Source organism: Serinus canaria, chromosome 1 (assembly GCF_022539315.1).
Source record: "Serinus canaria isolate serCan28SL12 chromosome 1, serCan2020, whole genome shotgun sequence".
In the NCBI taxonomy this organism is placed as follows: Eukaryota; Metazoa; Chordata; class Aves; order Passeriformes; family Fringillidae; genus Serinus; species Serinus canaria.
The window spans coordinates 47,564,715-47,588,004 of NC_066313.1; the positions used below are offsets into that span (position 1 = coordinate 47,564,715).

The window sequence follows — 23,290 nt, forward strand, 5'->3', positions numbered from 1 at the left end:
AGGATAAGAGTGGTGAAGAGGGGTTATGTTTTTTAAATTTTTTGTATTAGTTTAGTTTTTATTTTCCCATAAACTGAAATTCTAGGGTTTTTTTTTTTCTTTGCTGTCTCAGGCAACAGACTGAGTATCTTTGCATGGTGTGATGGAGAGGCTGTGGTGGTGATTCACAGGTGACTGCTTGATGCAAGGGCAGAATTGCATTTTCTGTGCTCCCGTCCAGAGTCTCACTTCTGTGGTGACTCCAAATGCCTTTTTGTTGCTTTGTATCACTTTATTGGTTTTTGGGGAAATTGATAAGGAGGAGCAGTAAAATGCAGGCACTGAGTTAATTGAGCATGAGTTTTAGATGTGCAACTGAAAAGTAAGTCCTTATCTGCCTGGAGTTTTTTTTATTTTTCTCAATAATATCAGTGAACACTACACATCTTGGTTTGAAATAGCTTTGCTTTTATGATATTATTTTTATTACTGAAAATATGAAAAGAATAGGCTTTTTCTTTAATGCATTTACCAGTACATGATGGCTTTAAATTATTTGGATTGGTTTTAGAGAAATGCATGTGCTTATAACTCTTCTGGGTTTTTTTTTGTTTGTTTTTTCCCCCAGAATTTAAACAAGCAAGCCTATGATTTGGCAAAGGCTTTACTAAAGAGGACGGCGCAAGCAATTGAACCATACATTACTAATGTAAGTGAGGACTGCAAACAAACATAGAAATCAATACTTTCTGCAACTGAACAGTGTTATAAAAAGTGAATTGCATGAAAAAAGGAAAAGGGCTGAACAAGAACTTTTCACAGGTTGTCATTTTTCTTTGAGAGAATGATTGATTGTATCAATGAAGCACTGCATAGCCTGTCCTTTTGAGTCTAATTCTTTACCATATAGAAACTATTAAGTACTTAATACTTGAGATTTTGGAAATGCAATGGATAATTTACTTCCTACTGTCTTGGAAGACCTTGTAATTCAATCCTTAGAGTGACTGGAATACCAAGTGTATTTATATATATTGTTCTGATAAAAATACATAAGCCCATTGTAAGCAAAATTTGTCTTTTAGTAAGGAGATAAGACAATTTAGAGTCAAGAGAATTGAAGATGGAGCAGAATTTTAGTGCTGTTATCACAGCAGTAGAAGAGGAAGCAGTCTAAGAATAGATAGTAAAGAAGAAAACTGAGTGAATTGAGGATTGTAGCAGAGTTGAATGTAGACATCATGGACACTGTAATAGAAGATGGATGAGGGGAAGTAAAGATCAGAGAGGAGTATGCTCTAACTTGAGCTGCACAATAGGAAAAAGAATAACTCTCTTCTTTTTTTAAGCAGTTGAGGATTTAGCAGGTACTGCATCTATCCAAAACCTCAGGAGCTTGAAAACACGGGAGTACCTTAAATGCTTTCTGTTACTTTAAGACTTGTAACATTTAGAAAGTGGGTGCTTCCTAAGATTTAAAAAAAATCCTCAATAAAAACTCTTCCTTCAAACCTACTGTTTGGAAAGGTGTTGGTGCATGGTTTTGTTCATCTGTAAGGTTAGACTGCAAACTGGGTGCAGTTTTCTGAGCTTTCAGGAAGTCCGTACAATGAGAATCTTCCTTCATAGGAAGAACGTACGTAGAGTCTTTGTTTCTCACACGAGAAGTATTTTGCGGTTTTGAAAAATTTTTTTCTTGTGATACATTAAAAACACAGTATCACTTAGTTTCCTAATCAGGATTATATACATTCAGGCAACTCTGTATCCTGAAAAACAAAACATTTCTTCAAGACAGTCTTTAACTTACAGTAAAATGCACTATAATATGTATATTCCTCTTTAGTTGCCTCCTACCCATCAGAGACGATGTAGTTGAAAATAGTGTGGAAATATTTTCTTTACTGGGAAGTATGAAGTTTCTCTCAAATATGTCAAGATTACCAAGGAGGAATGTTTGCTTTACAGTTGCATTTTGCTGCTTGTAAATACAAATCCTGGAACAATCAGTTATCAACTCCTATGCTTTTACTTTCAACTCCTTAACCTGTCTGCAGTGCAGTGTAGTAATTAGTCAGTTGTTTCAGCCTTGCTTTAAATGTTAGAATACTTTTGAAATGATGATTTTCAATAGTGGAATAACTCTGAATATAGTCTCACTATAAAAAGATATGATGCACTGAAATTCCCTTAAAGTTGTGTTTCCTAAATTATTTTTAGGCCTGCAAACATTGTGTTTAATGTGTTTTCCTTTATGTATAACACTTGATAGGAGACAATGATATTTCAAGATTTCTGCTATGGAATTCTCATCTGTGTGTGCTACCTTCCATCCTTTTTCTTTTAGAAGTGAAATTAATGTTGTAAGATCAAAAGTGACTTAATGTTTTAGTATTTAGTTTAGGATTTAGAAGAGTGCATGTATACTCTCATTCTTAATGTGTAATCTGTTTTGTTTCCCAGTTCTTCAATCAAGTCCTCATGCTTGGTAAAACATCAATTAGTGACCTGTCAGAGCATGTATTTGATTTGATTTTGGAGTTATACAATATTGACAGTCACCTCTTGCTTTCTGTACTACCACAGCTCGAATTCAAACTTAAGGTAAACACTTCTGCCCTTTCTGTATATTTGAAACATGTATGCTTTGACGATTATTTTTTTGGTTTTTTCCTTAACTGACAAGTTCTTCAAATTATTTGGCAAATAGAACTAATAACTATATGTAAAAATTACCTTCTCTGCATTTTTTAGAGAAAACCCCATACAACTCCTAAAAAATGTAATTTAAGTTCAAGTGTAACTCACAGTGCGTGTGTATATATATTTGGGATTTGGTTGGTAGATGGTTTGGGCTTGTATATTTCAAGCAATAACTCCATTTTTTTTGATGACTTGAGGGCTTGACCTGTTTTATTTCTGGGTTTACTTATTATTATTGTGAAAGACCTCATATTTTGAATATATATACTAATAATTTTGTTTAAATTATAGTTCTGTGACAGATGAAAGTAGACAACTGGAATACATCAGTATGTCTTGTAGCAATTGCTGCAATGTCTTATGATTTTTTAGACTTGTTTCATATGTCTGGAGAATAGCTGGTGCTAGCTCTCTATTTTAATGGGTATTTTTCTTTCTGACTTCCTTTTCAAAGTGTCTCCATCATTTGGACAAATGTAATATAACACATGAGTTGGTTCTCCCTTTATTTTGCACTACTTTTATTCTATGTGTCATTCCCCAGGGTTTCTGTGAGGACTGTGATTAGATTAGTATTACTCTGTTTGTATGTGGTCTGTTACTAAGCTTGAGGGGCTGATGTGCAATGGACCTCTTGTAATGTTTGAATGTATTTTTATTGCAGAGGACAGATTTTAGGTTTGTACCACCTTTGGCCTCTTGTTATGGTAATATATGTTATCCCAGTGGCTTGTTCATGCCAATTACTTTTCCCTAATGTTGCTAGGCAGGCATGCTACACTTGCTGGATGAGGGGTTTTTCCAATGCTTTTGTCATGCTGTTCACATTTCCAAGAGAAGTAGGGTTCAATTTACTGCTAGCTGTGTCTTCAAAGTAGACCTTTTTCAGCCTTTAATTCTTGTTCCTACAGATGGCAAACAATTATCACTCTCACTTCAATAAAAATAGTACTTCTGCAGCTGAAGGTGTTATTCAGGATATTTGATCTTACCTGCTGCCATAATAGTATGTAATTGCAGTTCTTTTCCCATCTGTAAGTCCGCTAAAATCTGCAGGTTCTTCAATTGTCATCCAGCTCCTTCAGTGACTCACGTTTCATGATTTTCAGTACTGATGTAATTTTTGAATCTTATTTTATTGGAATCAGTCTAGTAGCCAATGTCAACTTTTTGTTTGTTTATTTTGTTTTGTTTCCTCTTTACCCAGGCCGGAAAAAATTTTGGTCTCTTTCTTCAGCGAGCTGATTTCAGCCCTAAGCATTTCCATGTTTTCTTTGTACTTCTTAATTTATAACACATTTTTTTCATGTTTGCGTTTATGTTCTTTGTTTAGTGTGCTCTTTTCAAATGATGTACATGTATTTTTTTGCTTTCTGTCTCCTTAGTGTAATTTTCTCATTGTGGTCTGAACCTTTAAAGGGCAAGTGGTTTATGTTTGATGTCTACAAGATCAACTTTAACAATGTTTCCAAGAGATACGTAGGTTTTGATAGCTACATTCTTACCACTTTTATTCATTGTTGTCTACTTGAACTTAATATAGTTTGTAGCTATTTCAAAAGCACTGTAATAATTTGTTCCTCCATGTGTGTATTTTGATACTTTAGGTTATAAGAAAAAATAATATATGCCTATTTTTTCCCATTGGCTGTCAAATGATTATCTTTTAAAGAAGAAAAAAAGCACCTCTATTTGGAATAGGATACACCTGCTTTAAATTTTGAAGTGCTGGAACTGATTTCCCAGAGACCTTGTGGGTGCTTCACCTCTGGAAGTGTTTAAGGCTGTGCTAGCCGGTGCTTTGAGTAACGTGGTCTACCAGAAGGTGTTACTGCTTACAGCAGGGGGGTTGAAGGATGTCCTTAAAAGTCCCTTCCAACCCAAATCATTTCATGGCTCTAAATGAGTTGAGGGATCTTTAAGATCTTTCTGTGGTGAGAAGATTATTTTGAAGATAAGTGTTCTAAAATATTAATGAGACACAGTCAACCTGTGTTTTTTGTGAAATCAGCACAAGTTCATTCTACATGCAAACCTGCCAGTGATGATTAAATACTTTTCACTCCAATAATAGCTTTAGCTTTCTTCTGAACAGCCGCAGCTAGTGTCAACATTTTTTAAAATTCAGTTCCAGGTAAATAGCTCATTAGTGTGTTGAGAATAAAGTGTGATTTCAGTGAAACTCAGAGTGATTGTGGTTGAAGACAGCCAGTTTTTTATTGCTTCAAATGAAAGGAAACTAGACAGCAGTAACCCTGTTAAGCTTGATGAAGCCTTGGTTTAGGTGGCTGGTAAAGAAAAAAATGTGCATGACAGTCCATACTGAAAATTGGGAGAGAGGAGTTGTTTTTTTCAATAAAGGTCAATTAAAATTGAGGATACAATAGCCAAGAGCTTCAGTGAGTCCTGCATATTGTTCAGAGCTGGACTCAGTGATTTTGTCTTTTCTGGATTTGGCACATAGAACTGTGTCTCTGTATGCCCAGTTAAGGAGCATTGTCTTTCTGAGCTCACTTACCATGGACTACTAGGTATTTAAATTAAGGTTTGTACAGTATATTTAGATAAAATATGTAGTTTCACAGAAACATCCAGTTTTTATTCTATGAAATTGTCTGATATGGTTCTTGAATACAGAGTTGTGGTAACAGAAGGCAAATACTCCATTAGTGCTTAAGAGGTAGTGGGACAGTTAGTGTTTTCCAAGATCTCATATTGCTGCTTTGCTGCTTAGGAGATTTGTATTATTCCTTAGCAGATGATCATAGAATCATAGAATACCAGGTTGAAAGGGACCTCAAGGATCATCTGAATAAAATTTTCTTGGCAAAAGCACAGTCTAGACAAAATGGCCCAGCACTCTGTCTAGCTGGATCTTAAAATGTCCTATATCAGGGAATCTACCATTTCCCTGCAGAGATTATTCCAATGGCTGATTGATCTCATGATGAAAAACTTTCCTCTTGTGTCCAGTGTTGAAGGAAAGCTGTGATTGTCTGAACAACTGCATTGTGGAGATGTGCCAGAATGATCTCATCTTGCATGCACTGAACACACGGAAGGGGACATAGTATCTTTACAAAGACAAATTGAATAATTTTCTCTATATTTTTGAAAATATGCATTTCTTTTTAGTTGGCTTCAAAAGCAGTAAGTGAAAACAAATCTTGGCTAGATGAAGTGTGCTCATGGCAGACTTATCCGAGAAAGACATCAAGTGCTCTGGCTCACTTGAAAGCTGAGGTGCAAGCTTGGTTTCAGGTGTGAAATTGGCTAGTTCTGCATGAATTTGAATGGATTCCTCCTGGTATCAGCGGTGTTACCTCTAGTTGTATATTCTGTACATGAAACAGACTTTCTATGTAATATCTTATTTCTTTGCTTGTAAACATTTAGCCTTGAGGAAAAGAGGCCCGAGGGAGATCCTATCACTCACTCTACATCAACCTGAAAGGAGGTTGTAGCAAAGTGGAGGGGTTGGTCTCTTCTCCCAGGCAATAAGTGACAGGACCAGAGAAAATGGCCTCGAGTTGCACCATGGGAAGCTTAGATTTGGTGTTAGGAAAAATTTCTTCACTTAAAGACTTGTCAAGAATTGGAATAGGCTTCTTAGGGAAGTGGAATCTCTATCTCTGGAAGTTTTGAGAAGGGAAGTGGATGTAATAGTTTATTTGTAAACATGGCGGTGCTTGATTAACTGTTGGGCTCAAGGATCTTAAAAATTTTAGTTTTCCAACTGTTATGACTCTATGATCCTGTGTTTTTGTGGCATGATTTGAAAATGAAGAGATGATGATTTTCTCCTAACCACCAGGTGAGCTTCACTGAGCCATCTCCTCCACCTTCTGATTGTTTTGAGGCTTGATGGGAGTTTGAGGATGTAAACAAAAATCTTTGAGTTTGTGACTTATTACCTGACAGGATCCAAATCTCTTGCTCTTCATCTCCATGAAATTTTTTGCGCTCTTTCTATCAGGAAGCCTTCTGATTTATCTTCATGTGATTAGGATTGTAGACTTGTCTCTTTGAGTGGTGGTAAAATCCAGGGGCTTTCTCATCAGAGACCAAATAAATTTTTAACTATGTGTAGAGGGGTTAAGAACTCTTAGTATGAAACTTGTGAGAAAGTATAGGTGTCTCTAATACTGTTGAACCTACTCAGTATTTAGGATGTAAACGATGTGGCCACCTAGTGTTCAAGTACCTTGCCGTTTTGGTTCAACAGTGAAGGCACAGGTAAAGGCTTTCTCCCTGTGCCATTCCTCCTCTCCCCAGGGAGGCTGAGTAGAGCAGAAGGTTGAAAGGGGACATGTGCTCAGCAATAAAAGGCCAGGGAAAGGAGGAGGAAAGGATTAATTTGTGTTCATGCTGTGTGTCTTCCCAAGTGAGCCCTATGTGAGACCCTGCTTTCCAGGAACTGCCAGGACATCTCCCTGCCGGTGGCAGGTAGCAAATCAATTCCTCTTTTTGCTCTGTTTGTACACAAAGCTTTTTCTTTACCTGCTGAACTCTTGTTCTCTTGATGTATGGGCCTTTTAACCTTCCTTCTCTTCCCTTCCTCTCTCTGTTGGAGAGAAGGGAATTGGGTGAGTGTTTGGCTTTTGGCTGGGGTCAACCTGCCCTAGCTCTATAGATTCATGTAAAGAAAAAGCTCCTGTGTTCTCAGGTGGCAGAACTCTATTGTTAAGCTCTGTGAGAACTGTGTGAAATCATGGTTGCTTCTTACTAGTAATTTGGTTTTTGCCTGATTATGGAAAGGAGTCTGGGAAATTAACAAGAGAATGAGCACTATATGCATTTAATTTAATCTCTTCTGTGAGGGTCAATCATTTGTTCCTGATCTTGGCATTTTAGGATGATGTGTTTAGAGATCTAGTACTGACACAGAAGCACGATGGGCCTGGGAAAGAGCTAAGAATGTATTATTGTATATGTCAGCTTGTAGAAGTAAAGGAACTCTTTTCAAATTTCATACATGAATTTTAGACATTTCTGTTACAGAAAGCAAATAACATTTAAATGTTCAGGAGAATGGAAGGCTCATGAATAGACTGTTGTGGAAATAATTGTTATGGGGTTTAGGCTTTTATCTTACTGTTTTACCAAACCAATATGATGTAATGAATAAAATCAATAAAAGGCTGACTTCTTATTTTATAGCTGCCTTTCTTCCTGGATATGGTTATTAAAATTTTCATAAGTTTCAGGTTGCGTGTCCACTTCTTATTCCCAAATCTCTCCAGGTCCTGAGTGCAGCCTGTTCTTTTGGACTCAGTAGTGGTAACAATCTGACTGGCTTCAGCTGCTCTTACTGACAGACTCAAATGTCTAGGCCAAAGAGCAGCTGCCTGTGTGCTGGGACCATGTATGGGGAACTGAAAATAGCCATGTTTGGTGTCAATTTGTATTGACAAGTCCTGACGGAACACTATTAGAGTGCTGGATTTACTTAAGAGGTGAAGGGTGTGACCCTTCAGAGTGTCTCATAGAATGGAGAAAGACTGAGATTTTTTCGGAGGTTGATGCCCTTTTTTTCATCCTCAGAAAAGGAGTGGAGATTAAAGTAGAATAAAGAAGAGAGACTGTAGTGGCAATGTATTCATTCAATAAGAAGTACAGGTTGATTTTTGTTACCCCTTGGAGTGTTTATAACTGTGTTTCAGGGAAACCAACATCAGTGTAAAAAATTTAGAAAGGACCAAATAATTATGTACCAAGGTCCATAATCACAAGTATTTGCTGTTTCTACAACAGGACTAGAAACACTGTGGGTTGTCTTATAATTGGATTAGTGGTTGATACAGCAAAAGCTTCTTCTGCGACGAATTAATTAAGGATATTTTAAGGTTTTGTTGTTTTGGGGGTTTGTTTTGTTCTGTTTAGTTGTCATTTTTTTCCTCTATATTTCTGACTTTATAATTTAATAGTTGAATGTTTAGTGTGCTCCCAGCTCTTCCACCTGGCTCCTTCTTCCACATTCTGGAGTGTCTTGCTCTGAGTCTGTGTTAGTTCTCTAAAAAAATTCAGAGGTGCTTAATATTTTAATGTTTTGTTTAAGCAGGAGAGGAGAGGATGTAAGTCATGAAGGCTGGACTAATGTAGCCCAAAAAAAGAAATTGGAAGTTCTTAACCATGCCCCACAGAATAAGAATTTGTAGTATAATGGGCTGAAACTCATTAGGAAAAACTATTATTTATTGCAAATTGAGGAGGTAGTTGTAGAATGCTTTCAGTAATGTCAGTGTGAATGTTAATTGGAAAAAAATTATTCAAATACAAAAACCCATATTAATAGATTTGCTGTTGGTGCTTTGAATACTTAATACTAAAGTGTATTCAAAAGAAATTAGTCTTTTGTAAGGTAGTAATATATCACTGTTAGAAATTAGTGCGTCCTTCACTTTTCTTGCTCTATTACTTTAAGGATTTTACAAATGATTTTACTGTTCTTAGGGTTCTGAATTAAAGACATGCTGGCAAATGTTTCAGCCCTTTTATGGTATTGAGTCAGGAGAAGTAGTTTGTCTCTAAAACTGTGGTGTCATATAAAAGAATTCCAACAGCTATATTGTGCTCTTATTTCTTGTTCATGTTCAAAAAAGGTTGCTGAACTAATAAGAATTCAGAGATGCTTGAAAAAACCTCCAGTATTTTGCACAGCTCTTAAGTTTTACCAGAAAAAAAACCTGTGAATAATAAGGGATTAGTAATATCACCTAAGCAATAGTCTGGCCTAATGAATATAAATTAATTTTAGCTGCCCATTTTCAAGGAATTGTAGCAGCCAATTGAGTTTTCTGCCCTTTCTTTAATAAGCAAAGAAAGAAATATGATGAACAGTAAGTACACACTAATTGCACACATGTTAACATGTGTTTCTGAAATATGCATTAAGGTTCAGATTCTGTGTGTTGAATTAAAGAATGTAATGCAAAACAATGATAAAACAAGGCCTTCTCCACTATATTTCCACTATCTCTGTTAGTGCTCATTTTCAATATAACAGGAAGACTATCTGTTGTACCTCAGCAGTTTTGAATATAGGCTCAAATACAGGACCACATCATGTAGATCTCAGATCTTGGGTACTTAATCTGATGTTCTCCAGAAACTTGTATTCTGGAAACTGCTATTTTTTACTAATAATTTTAATTAAGCAATTAAGTGCTGTTCTATAGAACTCTAAACCAGACAAGCAGAGACTAACTTCTGTAAGTTTTGTGTTGTGTCTGAATTTGTACAGGTACTTATCAGATTTCCTAACAATCAGTAAACTGCAAATAAGCGTTAAAAAGATGTATTTTTCACCAGGCTTTGTTCACAGCATTTTTTGTCTCAACATTGTTCTTCATTTTCACAGTCTTTATTATTTTGTCTTCTCAAAAAAATAATGAAGGGTCTTTGCCTTGAGATGGACATTTGTATATAAGAGAAGTCTATTAAGCTGTATTGTGATATTTCTAAAAATATGTAAGTGCATTGGAGTAAAAACTGTACAAAACAGAACTCTGTTTTTTGGGTTAGTTTTTCTTTTAACTTTAAGAAAAATCTGTTCATTTTCCAGAGCAATGACAACGAAGAACGTCTGCAGGTTGTAAAACTTCTAGCAAAAATGTTTGGGGCAAAGGATTCAGAGTTGGCATCTCAAAACAAACCACTTTGGCAGTGCTACCTGGGGAGGTATGTTCTGGTTTAGCTCCCTGTCTAGGGAGGAAGAATGAGCATTCAGTGAAGTCAAATGCAGTTGGTTTGGTTTTTTTTTTTTTTAAGTGACACTACTAAGCCTTAATTCCCTCCTGCTGCCTTATCTGAGATCTGGCAGATAATGCTAAAGTAATTTTACACATATCTTCCACATCTGTCATTCTGCAGAGTGAACATTTACAAATCATCTCCTTAAATGCTCATTTTTTTCGACTAGCTTTGTTGCCATTGTCAAGAAAAATGAATACTTTAATTTCTTCACAAGTGAAACTATTCAATGACGGATTAATTTTAAAACAACATCAAAGGACGTTTTTAGTATCAGGTGATATTAAAACTACTTTTGAGGCTTTTATGTATGATCTTTGTGTATGAGTTTCAATTTTTTTTAATGGTAGGAGTACCTTAAAAAAGTATGTAGTTTTTATAATGCTGCAAACATACTTAGTTTTCTGGTTTTTGAAATATTCTGCCAGTTGAGAAACTCAAGTTTGGCTACCATAAAGAAAATATTTTTGATTTGAGTAAAAGAGAATACGTTCTAAAAGTAATTGCAAATGCCATAGTTCATAATGTAGCTTTCAGTCATCTAAAGCAGAGTCTTTAAAGAAATGCTGCTTTTAAGAATAGAAGAAACTTAATTGAAGCAAGGTATTTTGCATGAAAATATTTAACTATTTAAAACATGAAATGTCAACAAAAACTACTACATCTGATTGGGCCCAAAGGAAAATGCTTTGTTGTGTTACAGTGTCATTGTGTGCAGTTAGTTCGTGATAACTGTTTTCTGCTAGTTATGGATCACATATATGCATTTACTTCTTCTAAAGATTTTTACAAAGTTATAATAGCTGTGTTATTGAAGGAAGCATTCATAAAAATATCTTTAATTTTTTATTGAAAACATACCTGGCTTTTACTAAAACAGGTATTCCTTAAAATCTTTTTAAGATATCTATTTTGATGAATACTTCAACAGCAACAGTGTTCTAAAATTACATGTTTAATTTGTTTCATACCAAGGATTTTGAGGATAGCTTGAAAATGCATTTAATTTTGCAAGAGTTGTCTTCTAACTGCATCTAAATAATTGCATCAACAGTTTTGTTATAAAATGACTTGTATAAAAATAAAAAATGTGAAAATACTAGTTTTCAAGCATCAAATTGAGTTTTGTCTTCCAAAAGGAAATCCAATGAAATGATCCATGTCAGAAGAAATTTGTAGCAGACTAAATGTGCATTTGTTTGTTGTCTGTCGTGCAGTACAAGGAGGGGATGAATGTCACAGTCTTAGAAAATTTTGAGTTTCTGATACATGGCTCATGGTTAATTAGGTGTAGCATTACAGAAAAGGAATTAAAATATATCATACATCTTTCTAATAGGTTTTTGTCTGTCTGGGAGGTTTTAATGTGTACCAGGAGATGATAATTTTTTTCATGTTCAGAACATGAATCAAGAAATGAGTATGAGAATTTTTTTTTTTAAGCTAAAGATAGTCTGCTTAATACTGTGAAATCAGAGATGCTGTATGCATGTAACCATGCATGGGAAGCATAAAAAACATTTTCAGAAGTATTCGATATTGTGTAGAAATTAACAGATTGCTTTGGTAGAAGTGGAATTTTGGTTGTAATGCATTGTCTTGTTTCTAACTAGGTTTAATGATATCCACGTACCTATTCGCCTTGAGTGTGTCAAATTTGCAAGTCACTGCCTTATGAACCACCCTGACCTGGCAAAGGACTTAACAGGTATCAGTTTCATTATAACATTAAAATATCATTTTTAAGACTACTGGAAGAGTCAAAAAGGCCAGCTGTAATCTTAAGTAATGCTGTTGTGGAGGACCTAATTGATGGTGGAGTTCTAAGTCAAAGTCCCTGCCTTCAGTGTTGCTTCTCAGGCTGAGGGGATTGTACACAAAGAATGCCTCCTCTAGGGAGATCTCTCTCCCTCTCATACAGGAGCACTCCCATTGCATTCCCAACTGCTGCTGAGATTAAGCACCATGGCATCAGGTAAAGACAGCCTGCCTAACCTAATGGTCCTGGTGTTTATTGATTAGGATGCATAGGGGAGACTTAAGTTACACAAAGCTGAAATGTTTAAGTCTTATACAGTCATTGTCTAAAACATAACAGTCCTCATAACTGACCACAGCTTCACAGCTCTACCTCCTTCAGATCAAACACAGCCTGAAAATCAGGAGCTCTGGAAGAAGAAGGTGACTGGCATCAATGTATTTGTTGCTTCCCATGTCTTAATAAAAAAAAGTGTAATTAATGAGAACTGCTTGGTTTTCTTTGTTGACTGTATCTTCCCCTGATCATTAAACTCCTACTTGTAGTTTTTTTGAGGCAATATATTTGCCTAGTTGGTTTAAGGATGGAGTTAAAAGGACTGTAATGTGCATGGGATTGCTCTCCTGCTTGCTGGGTATTTGTCAAATTGGACACAAATAGAGACAGGCTAGAGTCACCCTGTGATTTCAGGTTTATCCAGAGATTAGCTCAGTTGGTTGGAGCATGGAACACCATGGTCATAGATTTGATCCTCATGGGCCATAAGGGTTGGTCTTGATGACCCTTGTGGGTCCCTTCCCACCTCAGAATATTTTGTGATTTCAATTAAGCCAGCTTAAAAAACCCAAAAGGTTCCTTAATAGAATGGTAAAAATATTTTCATTTTTAATTATCAGAATTGTATTTTCAATTTATCTTATTTTTACATTGCAGAAAGACTTTGTGCCCCCTCTAATGGTATCCTCTGGGAAATATAATTTTGCTTCCCCCTCCTCTCTCTCCCCACAGTGCTTATCAAAGTGAAATTGTTTAAAAATTTCTATGGCTCATTGGTTTTGGAGACGAGAATTGTTTTGTGTAATGGCAGTATTTTTCATTTATTTTAGTTTATGTTCCTGTGAAACAATAGGTTTTTCAAAAAGGCTTATTTGGATTTAAAATTGCACGCCCTCCATAACTGGAAAACATTATTTTGAGATGTGCTCTTTTGACACTTGGGCTGATTACTGTTAATGTTAATTGCCAGTGTTTCACATAAGGCTTGAAAATTTTCACTGGTCATTGGACAGTCATGAGAGAATAGTAACCTCTGGTTATTTCATTCAGAGTAAAGTTTGAATTTGCAAAGTTTCTTCAAGTTCTCAGCATTGCATTGGTGTATGCAGTGAACTGTAATATAAACTTCTGTTAGGGTGTTCCTACCTTTTGTGCTTCTAAAATAGCCTAAAATACAGTTAACAAGATAAATGAACTTTGCCATTTTATTTGCCAGCTTTTTAAGTTGACAATAGGTAGCTAACAAATTTGACACCTAAAAGCAGTTTTTAGGTGCCAATAGTCTAAGTTTATTGGTGTTAGTGAAAGAGTAGCAGGGTACCAGAATAATCTAGCAAAATTGTTTAAGATGGATAAACTATGATGTGTCTAAATAAGCATTAGAGTTTGAAGTATCTCTTGATTTGTCCCTGCTTACAATGCTTACATGGCTCATGCTATTGAGTGTTCCTGGAGCAGGTGAGCTAGATTCCTTGTGGATAATACTGAAGTTGTGAGCAAGTGTGCAACTAATGTGCTCTAGGAGCCAAAGGGGATGGAGTCTGCAAGAATAGAGTAGCTTCTAGCCTGATACTTTAAAATGTATATGGTGTGGTTAGCAAGTTCTCAAGCACTGTCTATTCTACTCTGCAGCTCCAGTCCTGCTTGGTTATGATAGTTGCTAATGTATACATTGTGTAACTACCATAAGAAATAATCATTAAAAATATTAGCCACATAATTCTTATTTTAATAATGCTAGTAATATACATCTTTAATATTCTAAGCAAATATGAAGATTTTACTACATTCCAGTTAGTCTTGGAAAAAATTATTGGTTTCTTACTGCTGAAGCTTGAAACAGAATAAAATAATTGTTCTGTTTCTGTCTAGTGGGGAACGTAGCTGAAGTTGTGTACTTAAATTTACTCGTGTTTTCCCCCCAGAATATCTGAAAGTAAGGTCACATGATCCTGAGGAGGCCATACGGCATGATGTTATAGTATCCATAGTTACTGCTGCTAAAAAAGATCTTTTGCTTGTCAATGATCACCTGCTAAATTTCGTCAGAGAAAGGACACTGGACAAGCGGGTAAGATATAATTAGCATTGATAATAGCTGTTTTATACTTATAAACTGTAATATTCACCTTCTTTAAAATCAGCACTTCTAAAAAATGCTATGCTGATTTTAAATTACAAATGAAAACCAATATAAATCAAAAAATCTTGATGAAATTAAGGTGAGGTACCTTCTTCCCATTACTAGCATGCTGCATTTTTCATTATGCTGTATTTTATTTCAGATGATATGATTTAAATAATTAAATTGGCTGCAGCACAACGTTGTTCCCATTGTAAGTCCAGTAAAACTTGAGTCAAAGAAAACCCTTGTACATCATTCTAGCATTTTTCTTAAAAAAATATTCAAGCAGGTTTCAGAATGTATTGCATGTATTGTAAATTACCTGCTTTTAATTAGATCATAGAAAGATCATTGAAATCAGGGTGGTAGCTTTCAAATTTGAATAGTCTTGAATTTTAGTTTAGATATATTGCATTATTTGGTAAAATTTATGAGGTTTGCTACTTAATTTAAAGCATAGTAAACAGATTTGTTGATGGCAAGCTTTAAAAATTACTGCCTAATTTTTTTTTTCATTTGGTGACATGCTTTTTCTTGTTGTAGCCATAACAGAAATGCAGATAGTGAGTATGGAGTGTGAGAAAGGGTGTGGGCTTAAATCTGTAATAATTGTAAATTCAAGAGGCATACTTCTATGGTAGTTACTGTTGTTGAAAGGCTTAGTGTAATATGAAGATATGATGCAACATACGTCCTAACGAAAAGCTGTTGCACTAAGAACTCAGTTCAATTTTTTTGTGAATGCTGTAGTTTAGGAAATAACATTCTACAGTCTTTTCAGTTTTGAGTTTAGAACTGCTAAACTGGCTGCTATTTCTTTTTGTCAAGTGGAGAGTGAGGAAGGAAGCTATGATGGGACTTGCACAGATATACAAGAAATATTCATTGCAATCAGAAGCTGGAAAAGAAGCTGCAAAACAGATATCATGGATCAAAGATAAACTTCTGCATATATATTATCAAAACAGTATTGATGACCGGTAAGTTAATTGTAAAAGCTGGATGATTTAGTGTCAAAGTGTTATAACTTTTTATGAGGATTTGTTTTTCCTTTGTGTTCCAGTGCTGATGAGGAGGAATCTTTATAATCCGGTATATTTCGATTCAGTGCATAATCTTATATAGCTGCAGCCAAATGTTGACCTGTGTTGTTTTCTCCTATTTTATTATTGCTTATTTTAAAGCCAAAAGTGGTTCTAAAGGGTGTGAGAGGTTGGGGTATTTCAGAAGTCTTAGGTGTTTTGCCACTGCTTCAGTATAGAGGATCTTTGTTTAAATATCAGTAATGTGTTAATTTTTATGTTAAAATTTAGGAAGTAAACTTGCTTGAATAATGTTGGTTTGGATTTGCATGTTGTCCTGTATGTTTTAAAGATGGCATGTGTAGTGACAATGGGCAAGCTATATCACTCTGTAGAAGTTTAGGTTTCCGTAGCAGAGAAGCTGTGAATTAGGGCCTTCTCCTGAATTTGTGGTGAAAACAGTGCCTCTGTCATACCAGCCGTAGCCTTGTATACAGTTGTTGGTATTGAACAAGACATGGTTGCACACGGGTTACGAGTTTGGGAACAAGTCTCCCTTGACTAATCAAAGTCATCATGTTGGCTTTGGAAATGAGCTTTCACAGTGTGTTTGTCTACAAATGGCATTGCAAACCCATGCAAGTCTTTCCAAAAATGTAAAACCTCAAAAAGTTACCTTCAAAACAAGTAGTTATTTCATGATGCTGTGGAAATGGACTGTCTGGATCCTTAAATCCAGTCTTAACCACTGACATGTTTCTTAAACTTTTTAAACTAGCTGGATTTAGGTTTTGATCACCTGCTCCAACTGTGCATAAGGAGTTTTGTTTTCTTTTCCAGCATGCATGCATGATTGTTTTTAACTGTTTGTTCCATTCTGTTAATACTGATCTCAGTATTGGACCTCAGTCTTGGACTTCTTATTATTTAGGAGCAGCATGTGGGCTTGGTTTCTCGTTTTTTATTTTCTTCTTAGTCTCTTCTAGGTAACTGTCAGGCCCAAACCTCTGTCTCCTCCTTTTTCCAAATAAGGAGCTTCATGTTACACAGAAGCTTTTACTAATTCCCTTGGGAATATACCTGCATTTATATTGCAGAAGCAAAATACATGGGATAAACTCAGCCTATGGGGAAGGGGCCAGAAAAGGGTGAAAGGAAGTCAGCTCCTTATAACTGGTATCTGAATCCCCCTTCTGGGCTTCATGATATGGTGTGATATAATCAACATGATATTTCTTTTTTTAAAGGCCTTATTATTAGTAGTAGCAGTATTATTTTAGGGCAATTAATTTGGGTCAGTTCATGAATTTATCCCAATACTGACTTGTAATGAAATTAAATTATAACATCTTATTGGGTTGATAATTAGTATCTTTCTTGGATTGTTCGGTTTCTTCTAGATTAATACATCTGATTTTGTTAATTTTAGGAGATGTGTTAAATCTCCTAATGCCAGCATTAACATTGCGTCTTCTATAATGAAAAATATCTGTTTAATTTATTCTGAGTTACATCAAATAACTTGAGCTTTAGGTTTTTGAATATCCCCATTTTTTTATGCTATAACTGATGGCTAAGCAGGACTGAGAGTTTTTGAGTTGATGTTTCAATAATTCTAGGCCGTGTTCTTCCTGCACAGCTTAAATGTCTTAATCCTGTCTTTCAGGTTACTTGTTGAACGCATTTTTGCTCAGTACATGGTCCCTCATAACTTGGAAACAAACGAACGGATGAAGTGTTTGTATTACCTGTATGCAACACTGGATTCAAATGCTGTGAAGTACGTGCTGCTTTTTTGCTCCTTGCAAAATAATTTTTAATACAAATGTTATTGTAAAGTAATTTTGAATTTTTATCAGTAGCCTAAGTCAGTGGACAGAAATATTTTGTAAACTATTAGAAAACAAAAATAACATCTATTTTTCAAGTGAGATTTTGAAAAAACCCTAAACTTCCAGGGTGTTTTCTTACAAGATGTAGTACATTTCAACCATAGACAGCTAAAAAAACGTAGTGTTAAAGATCTGGAAAGAAGCTTGAGGGCATGTCAGTCCTTTCATGTCTGCAAAGAGATAACACAGATATGGTATATCAGGCCTAAATCTTACCTGACAACATCTTAATTGATAAACTACTTGTTGCAGCAGCCAAGGTGTCTTGAGAAGAATTTACTTGTTTGTCTTTCCTCCTTCATTATTATTGTGTTATGTGCCTTCTCCAGCTTAAAATGGGTACATGCATGTGAATTTGGCTAATAACAGTTATACTGCTGTAATGTTCACAGTTGGATTGATTTTAGATAGTTTTACTTTGTTTTTCTTGTGGTAGTACTCAGTTACTTGAAAATCAAATAGAGGGTCTTTTTTTGCCATGAAAGATACTAGAAAAGGCTTTGTATATGAGTGAATGCCTCAAAAGATCCCAAAGCCTTCCAATACTACAAAAACTGATATTTGAATCCCCTGAATTTCTTGTATATTTATTAATAGTATAGTAAAAATAAAAAGTTATTGTTCTAGTAATTTTTAGTGTAGGCTAAATGAAAATGCAGAATGGATTCTCTAAAGTTACTTGTTTATTTCAGGCAACAAGTAACTTCTGAATTCTACAGTTCTTGTACTCATTTTAAAGACATAATTTATTCAGTTATTATATAGAATTTTTTTTACTTGTGGATTCTGTAAGTTTTGTAAATGTGGCTGTGACTTCTATTTATATGGCTTACTATTCCTGGAAAGTGTGTAAATTTTCTGTTCTGCTGAGTATCTTTCATGCATCTCATAAGCTTAATCATGTCCACTTTTCACAATTTATTTATCTAGTAGCTGCTTCCTGTCTGCAAGAAAAACATTGTTTTGGTGATAAAAATCTTAAACATCTGCTTTAACCTACTTCTTGGTATGTTTTAGAAGAGTCAATACAGGCTTGTACAAATGAGTTCTTAATAGACAAGAGATTAGTTCCTTCCTCCTTCTTTGAAAGGCAGTGTACTTAAACATCTGAAATCAAATTTGTTTCAAAATCTCACTTTGTTTCAGTCTAATATGACCAAGTACATTTTCCATGTTATGCTACTAGGAAATGTTTAGCCTTTGCTCACTCTGCATTGAAAGTTCAGGTGATAAGTACATTTCTGAGTCTAAAATTGAAAAGACTGTAAAGACTCACTTTGGACAGTTGTGTTACTCCTTGAATAGATAATTTTGATAATTCTTTTAATTTTTTTTTTATTTTAGAGCATTGAATGAAATGTGGAAATGTCAAAATCTGCTACGACATCAAGTAAAGGATTTAGTTGACCTAATAAAACAACCCAAAGTGAGTTCAACTTATCTTTATTCCCCAGTGAATATGCAGTTTTACTTAATGTACTGGTTTTTAATTCCCTTTGTTTGGCTATCTTAAGCTTATTTGTAATAGCAGATAAAAAATACTGTGAAAGTCAACTGATACTCCATTAGACTACATTTGCTGAAGGAAACGTGTATACAAAGTGTTTGTAAAATTGAAGAGTAAAAAGGTGTTAAAAAAATTTCTAAAATGTTTTGCCAGTCATTTAATACTAAAATATTTTGTCTTAGTGTTTGCCAGGACTGTTCTGGCTCTTGAAAAAGGGTGAAACCAGCATATTATTTTTGACTGCCAAATCAAGTAATTAAGAATAAGTACCTATTTAAACCCTCTTAAATTGTTATCTTATGTGTGATTAGTAACTTTGAAGAAAGTGGAATATTTTGTCCTAACAGGTTATTAATTTCTCTTCCCTCAGAAATTTCTTAAATATTGTATCGGAGATACCAGACTAGAATTTAATTTTCTTGCTTACAGATTTTCCTCAGAAGGGAAAAATGAGAATTTATTGAGCATTTAGGATATTCTCATAAAGTGAATTTCAGTTTGTTGTAGTTACATCTATGTTTATACTCATGTTTGGGTAGGGGAATTATAAAGCTAAATTATTGATATGCTTTGAAATATAATTAAAACTTGGCTTTAATGCTAAAAGTTTGATCTTATGCTTTAACAGAAATAGTATAGAGCAGAAAATGTTGCCATGCTTAATTTTCTATGTGCCTCTGTGTGTGATTTTTATTTTCAGTGTGTGTATATATTTGTACCAAGAGAAATTTAATGATTATCCATTTGCTGGAATTGCCTGAACCAGGAAGAGTGGGTAGCTAAGTGGTTGGATTATCTAATGTATCTGATTAGAAATGCTAGTGTCTTGTTGAGAGATACTGCATTGAAATTAATAATTTTGACTTAGGGCATTAAAAACATGCTGAAATGTATTAAATTCTAAGTGCAGTAAAGGCTAGCACAACAATACTTCACTGCATTTTGGTGACTGTTTTGAAATGCTTTTCATGTACTGTTTAATGTTCTTTTGTGTAGGTTAAACACATTGATGCATTTAATACCTGAGTTAGGTCCATGATATTTTCTGCTTTTCAGTTGAAAGTGAAATTTCAACTTTTCCTTTTGTTTTCAGAACTTGTTCAAGTTCTTTCTCAGTTGTAAAATATCAAATATGGATATTTACCAGGAAAGTTTTGATGCCAGCATAGGCATTGCATTCAAGACAGTGCATGCTTTCAACATGTTTGCCTTTGTCCATCTGGATTTTATCCTATTTTTTGCTCTTAAATGCTAGTCCTCTGCACTTGGGCATTCTCTTGAATAGCAAGACTACATGGGAGAATTTAGATGGCTTGTGATAGAGCAGAGCAGGGAAGAGAGGTGTCTGAGGGGCAGCTGAATGCTGTTCTTTGAAGCGTTTGTTTGCTTTTATTTCTCAATACCAGAATAAATAAATGAAACTCTGAGTAAATTGACATACTAAATTAAGTAAAATTCCCTGATGCAAAACTGTTTGCTGCCTGCAATGGCACCTCAGACTATCACATAGTCCAAGTAATAATCTTGAGACTAATATCCATTAGCAATTCGGAGATATGTAAACATTTATTTCTTTCAGGAAACACAACTGAGATTAAATAGTAACCTTTTAGAAAATGAGTTTTTGTGTGCTTTTTCACATCTGTCTAATTTCTTCATGTAATCATTATAGCTTAGTTGTTGATTTGTTCTTCTGTGGTTGTTATCCCTGTGCCAAGTGTAGGCATTGTGAGAGCTCTCAGAGGTAAACTAGAATGGGACAAGAAATACTGTACAGATGTTACCACAAAGAAACTTTGATTAGGTAGTAAGAAAAAATAATTGCACTAAGGGTGATCAGATATGGGAACAGGTAGGCCAGAGACACTGCAAAGTGTTCATCCTTGTAAATATTTAAAATGCAACTAGAAGTTTGCCTGAAGCAAAACCTGATCCTGCTTTGAGTAGGCAGTTCAACTGTGTGACCTAAAGTTGTTGCTGCCAACCTACATTATTCTGTAACTGTAAGTCTTTGAACTTCCCAGTCTACCTTTGTGCCATTTATTGAAACTCTGTGAGCATCCTCCTTATTTCCTCTTCAAGGCCTTCTCAGACAAAGCACTATTGAGGAGGCTGGAAATGTGTTAAGGAAATTTTTATTGCAGTGGGTCATAATTTCTCCTGACTTGAGAGAAGGGACATCAAACTTACCTTTAAGACAAGTTACTTTTCTGAAGAGTGAAAGCATAAATCACAGCTCCTCTTTTCTCCTTCAGCAGTGGTATACAGTGAAATAAAAGACACAACCTTCCCTGTTCGTATGTAGAAAAGTGGGTCAATGCGGTTTTGTGTCTATTGGACTATAATCTTCATTTGCTGCAGATGAATGCAAGATTATGTAGATCAAGTGCCACAACAGATTTTCTAAAAAGAATTGTTTTTTAAACTTCTTTATCTGTCATAATTCAATAGAGTTATACTACTCCAAGTCAATACTTCGGCCTCAGGTTATTTGATGTTTGGCTGAATTATTAGTAGTTTGCTCAATGTTTTTTGATGGGAGCTTTAGCCAGTACTTGAAGACTTAGATAGTATTAGGAGACCAGAACAGTCAGGATGAAAAAAACTCCACAGTACAGTTTTTGTTTTCCCCTGAATCACAAGAGATTCGAATATGGGAAGTTTGTGTCTGCTGACAGCATTACTGGACTCCTGTAAATTATATCTGATTTCTGTCTTTTTATAAATTTTTTGTCTGAACATGTGAATTCAGCTGTGACACCTAGGAGCCCTGAAAATGATGGCGCTTTTCTGAGACTACACACTGCAGAAATAGCCCATTCATGCTGTTCATAAGTTATATGGTTGATTGAAAAGCAATAAAAGTATTTTATGTAATTGATCTGTAGTGATGATCTACCTTTTACTTCCTGTGTCTACATTGAATTTGCAGTGGTGGCTTTTGATTTCTAACACACTGATGTGTTAGCAGAATGGAAGTTGAGTTGATGTTAATGCAGTCTGGAATCTTCTTACTCAATATTCAAATGGAAATAAATAATGTAAAATTTGTACTTAATCCATTTTTCTTTTGTGACTTGCAGACAGATGCCAGCAGTAAAGCTATATTCTCAAAAGTGATGGTTATAACAAGTAAGTCAGTAAAAGTATTTACAGTGTCTAAAAATTATAGTAGAACTATATTGCTTTCTTCCTTTAAAAATCATTTGGAGTAAGTTTATTAAAATAAAACATTTTGCAGCAGATAAAATCTAAAGCAAATCATTATAAATGATGCAGCAATATGCTTTTAAGAATGAAGGCAACTCTAAGCAGAATTACTCTCTTACTGTATGAAGACATCAGTCATGAAGCCTATCACATAGCTTTTTGGCTGCATTGTGGACTAATTCAAGGTCTAGGTGATCTAGGGTGTTAATGTCTATTTTAACATTTATTATAGAGTATATATTCATAGATGTTAACTAAACTACTAAGCTATGTACTAACTTACATCTCTTCTGAGGTTTTAGTATTGTAAATGTCATTGGAATGCAAGAGAGTTTGGATTTCACTAGCAAGGAAAGCACTTCAAAAACTGAAGAACTTCTGTGTAAACTGAACTATTGACAAAGAAATACCCACCAACCCAAAAGCAGCACTTTTTGTTCACCTTGTCAATAGCATTAAAACTAGTATGAAGAAAAACCTGCTTTACAATTCTGAAAATTTGTTTTCAAATCCACCTTTTAAAAAAAATCCCATCTGTTCTGGCAAAAAATATACTTCATAAGACTGCACATTTTTAAAAAAATACAGAGGAAAAAAAATGAACTATGCTGCTTTGTTGGCCATGATACTAATCTATTTTTCATCCGTTTGTATTTTTTCTCATACTTTTAGTTCTCAGTTTATTTCAAAGAAGAAATCAATACAGCAAAACAAAATCATAATAGAACTTGTTTTGAACTAACCATCCTGTAGTGATACACCACATTCTGTACCAGCTTTGCTTAACACTGGATCAAAAAATATGAAGCATCTTAAATAGTAGACTAATCCTTTGCCAATAAATTGCCTTGCTATAGTATAAAACAAAAATATAAAATGAGGATGTAGTTGAAGAAATGCATCTTAAATGCTTTTTTTTTTTTGGATGTTTTAAGCTGTTGTAAATCTTTTTTTTCCTTAATGCATTTTAAATGCTGTTTTTCGTTTTTGAATGTTTGTTGTAAAGCTTATGTTTACTTAAGGGGCAATTTAGCAAAAATACCCTTTTAGATGTTTTCCACACTT

General features: G+C 34.8%; 1 protein-coding gene across 4 annotated transcripts in view; it reads left to right on the forward strand.

Moving 5' to 3' along the window:
- The window catches only part of PDS5B (PDS5 cohesin associated factor B), a 99,895-nt gene that overhangs the window by 35,694 nt on the left and 40,911 nt on the right, over positions 1-23,290 (forward strand). For all 4 annotated transcript variants that reach the window (XM_050973074.1, XM_050973085.1, XM_050973083.1 and 1 more), the window contains 9 exons: positions 608-688; positions 2,443-2,583; positions 10,247-10,362; positions 12,048-12,142; positions 14,395-14,540; positions 15,423-15,574; positions 17,283-17,396; positions 18,853-18,934; positions 22,099-22,147. In XM_050973074.1, the coding sequence (XP_050829031.1) occupies positions 608-688; positions 2,443-2,583; positions 10,247-10,362; positions 12,048-12,142; positions 14,395-14,540; positions 15,423-15,574; positions 17,283-17,396; positions 18,853-18,934; positions 22,099-22,147 (976 nt within the window). The remainder of the gene's footprint in view (positions 1-607; positions 689-2,442; positions 2,584-10,246; positions 10,363-12,047; positions 12,143-14,394; positions 14,541-15,422; positions 15,575-17,282; positions 17,397-18,852; positions 18,935-22,098; positions 22,148-23,290) is intronic.